The following is a 6,383-nucleotide window of genomic DNA, read 5'->3' as shown; positions in this document are numbered from 1 at the left end:
TAAGTCCTCCAGACTCCAGGCAATGGCCTTCCCAATACCACCCCCACCCCACCCCCAGTGCACAGTCACTGCTGAACTAGACAACCTGCCATAGGCTCAGCCCCCGCCGCCCAGCTCTCCCTCGCCCTGGTGGGGATGGGGAGTGGGTTCTGCCACGGAAAGTTTCCACTCCCCGAAGACTGCTCCCTCCCGGGGTTGCCCCCGTGAGGAGGACCGACTGGGTAAGAAAACGGTGTGAGAGGACAGGACCAGGCGAGCCACTCCGGCCAGAAAGCCGCTCTCTCTCCTCCGACATCAGCGCGACCCCTCCCCGGCGGAGCACACAATAGGCGGCCGCTCCACGTTGTTTCCCAGCCCTTCGCCGCCTCGGCCCCGGGGGCCTGCGGGGTGGGGGAGGCGAGAGTTCCCCAGCCCTCCTGCGGCCACAGCAGCCTCTGGGGCAGGAAAGGAGCACTGGGGTGGAGTGGAGCACGCCCCACACTTGGAGACATTTCGTCCCCCCCCCCCCGCGAAAAATGAAGCAGCCAGATCTCCCCTCCCGGATGCGACTGCACCAGCAACATCAGCTGCGGGCGGAGCCCGAGCGGTTGCCACTTACCCCCTCTTCCCTCGTGACCCTCGCCCCCCCTCCACTTCTCCCTCCCCCTCCACCCCTCTTCCTCGCCAGACACACCCTCCTTCTGGGGCTGGTCGCGAGCAGAGCTCGGGCTCTCAAGGGGAGGGAGTGGCCGCGGCTGCCGCCCGTGGGGCAGGACAGCGAGCGAGCGAGCGAGCGAGCCAAGGAGGGAAGGAGGGAACGAGGGAGGGGCGGCGGAGGGAGGGAGGAGCAGCGGGAGCCGCGCCGCCGCCGAGCTGCGATGTGGCCGGCCGGCCGGCGTGTAAACAGACGGAGCAGCAGCGGCCGCGGCCGCCCCGGCCCAGGGCAGTGAGCACGCCCGCGAGCCCTGTCCGTCGCTGCCATGGCCGAAGTGCGCAAATTCACCAAGCGGCTCAGCAAGCCCGGCACGGCGGCTGAGCTCCGGCAGAGCGTGTCGGAGGCCGTGCGGGGCTCCTTGGTGCTGGTGAGTGGCCGGGGGACGGGGCGTCCCGGGGGACGCGCTCCGGGCGAGAGCGACGGGGTGGCTTCGCGCGCGCGGGGGCCGGGACCGGGACGGCGCTCGCGGCGGCCACCCGGTGTGCCGCGCGCTCTTTCTCGGCTTCAGTAAGTTTTCGCACCGGCCGCCGCTTGCCGGGGTCCGAGTCCCAGGCGCCCGCTGACAGCGCTGCGGCTGCCCGGCGCGGCGGGGGCGTGCGCCCGGCTGGCCGCCGACAGGCTATCGGGGGCTGGGGACGGCTGCGCGGGAGGCGGGGGCTCCGAAGCGGGGCCCGGGCCGGGGGGGTGAGCTAGGGAGCGGACCTCGCGCTGCCCTAGCCCCGGCACAAAGAGCCGGGGACCAGGACGCCACGAGATCCTGATTCCCTCCTGCAGGCACCTGAGGCAGCCTAGGCGGAAGGATGCGATGTGCGTTTTGCACATACACACTCGCGCGCGCACACACGCACCGTGTACACAAAAAAGAACCCCACCCAAAAAGCCCCGGGCGCCCTAGCTCCGGCGGGCGGTGAGAACAGAGGAAGCAGAGCGACTTCCTCCTGCTACTGGGGAGAGAGGGTGGTGATGGGTGTGTGGAAGGGGTGCTGCTGCAGCTGCTGCGGCGGAGGGAGGGGATTGGAAACAGCGAGGTTCCGGGGCCAGTGGGCGCGGGGTCTGCCGCAGGGCAAGGGTGTCCCCTAGAACCCGAGAGCGCTCCAGAGGCAAGGAGATGGGGCCGTAAAGGTTTGGGGGAAGATGGTGTGTGCCAGTCCAGGGATGGAGGACCTGGGGTCAGAGCCCCACCGCTCAGGGCTGGGGGATGGGGATTTGAAAGCGCGCTGACCGCCTGGGAGGCCTCCCGTCGCACCCTCAGCCTCATCCGGATTGTCTGACTCAGGAGGGATGCGGATGGGTGCTAACGGGCACTTGCCCCTTCTCCTGTTTGCAAGACACTCGTTGCCAATTTCCTGGACTAGCGAGCAAACCCTAAAGAAGCAATCAGACTGGTTAATTAGTGCTTGTTTTGTTACTTTGGTTTTTTGTTCGTTTTTGTCTCTCTCCTCTCCCTCCACCTTACAGCGTGTCGTCTGCTGTGTTTAAATTTCACCACTTGTAAAAGTGGGCTCTTTTTGTTAAAACAACTTATCATCGGAAGGGAACTTCACAGCTTTTCCTTGTAATTTTTCTGTTGATCTTGTAGAATCTGCGATAAAACCAACATTAAAGGGAGGCCAGGGCCCTGATCCCAACAGTGGAGAAAGTTGACATTAGTGGGAGTTCTGGAGGAGGATCAAAGGTAAAATATGTACCTTTGAGATAAAGATCTGATCCCTAATAGCTACAACTGTGCAAAGCCAAGTGACTTTAAAGAAATCTCTCGATTATGGCTGGACCCTTGAAAGTTTGATCCTGCTGTTTAGCAGAGCTAAACCCAGACCTTTAATGTTGTTTTAATGGACCCAGCTTATTGTGTGTTTCACTGATTTTAGAATGAGGTCCTGTTGGGGTCAGATTGGAACCTCCATTGTCGTCACAGCCAGTTAAGAAAGGAAGGCAAGCTGTATGCAGGGCGTTTATACCAGGGCTCTCATCTTGTATGATTGTTAACAAGTGATTCAATCTGCCTAGCACAGGAAATGCTTTCCTAAATTCAGGAAGAAAGAAAGCCTTGCTAGAGCAGAGGTGGCTGGCCCTTTACCACGTCGTGTGAAAGGAGCCTGTGAAGTGGACAGATGGTCTCAAGAGAATAAATGGGACTCTGCAAACCTTCACTGGGATTTGACCAGCATGTGACCTGACACCCTCAGCAGCAAAAAGTTAACGTTAGTGTGCTTGCCCAGGATTTTAGGTTTTTTTTTTTTTTTTTTAGAGAGTCAGGAAGGAGAAGGGGGCAGGGTGCCTATTACAATTTTATTTATTTATTTATTTTCCCCCCAAAGCCCCAGTAGATAGTTGTATGTCATAGTTGCACATCCTTCTAGTTGCTGTATGTGGGACGCGGACTCAGCATGGCCGGAGAAGCGGTGCGTCGGTGCGCGCCCGGGATCCGAACCCAGGCCGCCAGCAGCGGAGCACGTGCACTTAACCGCTAAGCCACGGGGCGGGCCCAGGATTTTAGGTTTTAAAAAGAATTTTGTGTGGCACAGGTGCAGCTGCCCCTTCCTAACCATTGGCTCTGGCAAAGCTGGAAAAACTTAGTGGTAGGAGACTCTTCTGGGAGATGCTGCCAGCCTAGCTTACTTGGGACCTGGGCCCCGGAGTTTTACCAGGCAGGGCACAGGAATGATATTTATTTACTAGTCTGGTATGTGATCCCCGTTGAGATTTTGGGGGTGGGGGAGAACAGATTCTAGGAATCTAAACCAATATCTCTTGAACCCCTACTACGTGCAAGACACAATGCTAGACACCCTATAATTAGAAGTGAATGTGGATGACTTTCTTCATTTGTTTTCATTAGTTCCAGCCTGGGTTGGGTTTGTGTGTATGTGTTTGTCAATAGAACACCCAGATGATGTACCTAATGAATTTTAGATCATTCATAGCACCTTAGTGAATGCTATTTTTAAGCAGTTCAGTCAATTCAGAAATAAGGAAAGTCTAGGGCCTGCCCCGTGGCTTAGTGGTTAAGTGCGCGTGCTCCGCTGCTGGCGGCCTGGGTTCGGATCCCGGGCGCTCACCGACGCACCGCTTCTCCGGCCATGCTGAGGCCGCGTCCCACATACAGCAACTAGAAGGATGTGCAGCTATGACATACAACCATCTACTGGGGCTTTGGGGGGAAAAAATAAATAAAATCTTTAAAAAAAAAAAGAAATAAGGAAAGTCTTAAATGGAGTGGATTCTCCTAAATGGCTCTGTTTCTTGGGCCCTGCTTTTCTGACACAAAGAGCTGTTAACCAGAGTTAGCAAAGCCATGGGTGGCTGGAGAGTGAGGGGAACGTGTGGCAGCTGCTGCCGCCATAACTTCTGATTCTGTCTGATTTAAGCCCCAAAGTGTTTATTAGGGACAGCTGAGGTAGGATTGACACTTGCTGCTATAAACCAATGACACTGACGTTAGGGCTTCAATATGGAGTCACATATCCATAGGACTTCATTACGGAGCCATTTCTCGAGAAGACCAAGCTCTCTCCTCTGCTGTATCTCTCACTAGAACTTGGAAAATCCACCAAGCTGTACAAATGCACAGCAGATATACAGTATTTCCTGTTTAGGTGGTTTTTTTTTTTTTTTACAATTATACCCTTGTTGACATGTTGCTAACGTCATACAGTTTTGCTCACTGTTTGAAAAATTCCGAAGGCCTGGGCTATATATAGCATGTAGTTGTGTATTCAAATCTTCATTCAGTTCTTAGTGCTTCCACGAATCTATTAACCGCATCATGAAGCAGACAGAAAGAGAGACTGTTTCATTGCTGCATTTTCCTATAAGTTCGGCGTTTTTGTGAAGGTCAGTTTTAACTCAGGGAAAGGGATAATTGCAGAATTAACCACTGGCAGACATTTCTCAAGAGGGGCTTGGGGAAGAATATTATAACGCGAGTGTATGTGATTAACTGAGAAGTGTTTTCATAACGCTGTTTTTGTTATAATTTGGGATTTAGCTATTTGTGCCTCAGGGGAAACAAAGGCAGTTGATATACTTGTATTCTGTCTGCCCTTAAGAGGAGTGCTTGTGTCAGCCTGGGAAAGTCGCCTGGTAGGTGTTTAAATACTGTTTGCTTGCCGCTGAACTTACCGTCAATTCCTTGTGCGCCAAAGGATCAGGAAAGAGTTGCTAGATGTTACAGTTTGTAGCCCCTTGAGGCAGGGTGATGCATGCAGCGTCCCCTGGCTGGCGCTGGCCAGACTTCATACAGTAACTCCAGTAGAGAAAAACTCTCCCCAAACTGAGAATGGCAGAAAAGCGGCTGCAGCTATTGACTCCCCCCTCCCACCACACACAACTTACCTTTGTGTGGAATGTTCCTTAGGTTTGCATTTAGGGAAGGCTTGAAAAAGAATCAGCTCCCCTGCTCCCTCTTCCCAGGGGAGTTAGTGGAAAGTACTTAATATAGGACAAAACAACATACCCCGTGGAATAAAGCCAGTTTCAACAGGCTTCTTGAGCAGGCGTTTCCAGTTCAGAGACTTGGCTTGGCTCTGAATGAACTTCGAGTCAGGAGTGTTCATGGGAGTGTTGGCACCTAGACATGAAATCGGCTCACTACTCCTGTGGGCTTCTCCAGCTTAGGAGGGCCCAGGGCAAGCCACTCCCGGAGGAGCTGTCCCAAAGCCTGGTGCAGAGTTTGCTGTGAACCGTCTTGGAAGCACCAAATAGTAGAATTTGTTTTTTAAGACAAACATATTAAACAAATTCTCTGGATTATTATTATTATTTTTGCTGAAGAAGATTCGCCCTGAGCTAACATCTGTGCCAATCTTTCTCTATTTTTTAGTATGTGGGCCACCAGCACAGCATGGCTGCTAACAGAGCAGTGTAGGTCTGGGCCCAGGAACCGAACCTGGGCTGCTGAAGCCTAGCACGCTGAACTTAACCACTAGGCCACCAGGGCTGGCCTGATTCTTTTCCTATTCTAATCATCAGTAAGCCTTCTTTTTGAAGTGTTGATTGCTTTTTTATATAATAAATGCATGTTTATTGTAGAAAAGTTAGAAAAACAGAAAAAGAATAATCACTGTCTCATTACTCAGAGGGAGCTCTGTTAATATTCTAATGTATATATGTCGAAACCCTTCTCTCTGTCTCTCTGTGTGTATGTATATATGAACACATGGATTGAAAAGATATACAAACTTTTAAATAATTTTTTCACTTATCGATATCTTATGAACTTTTCTTCACGTCAATAAATATAAATCTACATAATCATGTTTAGGGACTGCCAAAAATTCCACTATGGGTGCACCAGAGGTAATCATCCTTTATTGTTTGATATTTTGATAATTTCTAATTTTGTGGTGTTATAAACATAAGCTGTCCGTTTACATTTAAATTTAAATTAATTAAAAATAAAATCAGCTTCTACATTGTACTTGCCACAGTTCAAGTGCTCAATTAGCCACATGTGGCTAGTGGCTACCACACAGGACAACACAGATAGAGAACATTTCCATCATTGCAGAAAGTTCTTTTGGACAGTGCTGGTATAAACATTAATTGAATGAACATCTTTGAGCAGGCATTTTCAAACTTGCTAGATTGTCCCTTTAGGATATATTTCTAGCATTGGAATTGCTTGTTCAAACAGACACATTTTTAGTATTCAGAATTCCTCTTAAACGTACTGTTAAATTGCTCTGCA

The 6,383-nt window shown here is 51.5% G+C and overlaps 1 protein-coding gene across 2 annotated transcripts in view; it reads left to right on the top strand.

Moving 5' to 3' along the window:
• Positions 1–885: 885 nt before the first annotated feature.
• The window catches only part of DOCK11 (dedicator of cytokinesis 11), a 170,909-nt gene continuing 165,411 nt past the window's right edge, over positions 886–6,383 (top strand). For both annotated transcript variants that reach the window (XM_004442252.3, XM_087427695.1), the window contains exon 1: positions 886–1,061. In XM_004442252.3, coding sequence (XP_004442309.1) covers positions 960–1,061 — 102 coding nt within the window. In that variant the 5' untranslated portion in view covers positions 886–959. The remainder of the gene's footprint in view (positions 1,062–6,383) is intronic.

This window comes from Ceratotherium simum, chromosome X (assembly GCF_057802395.1).
Source record: "Ceratotherium simum simum isolate JZ-2026a chromosome X, ASM5780239v1, whole genome shotgun sequence".
In the NCBI taxonomy this organism is placed as follows: domain Eukaryota; kingdom Metazoa; phylum Chordata; class Mammalia; order Perissodactyla; family Rhinocerotidae; genus Ceratotherium; species Ceratotherium simum.
This window is presented reverse-complemented; position numbering and strand designations above follow the sequence as displayed.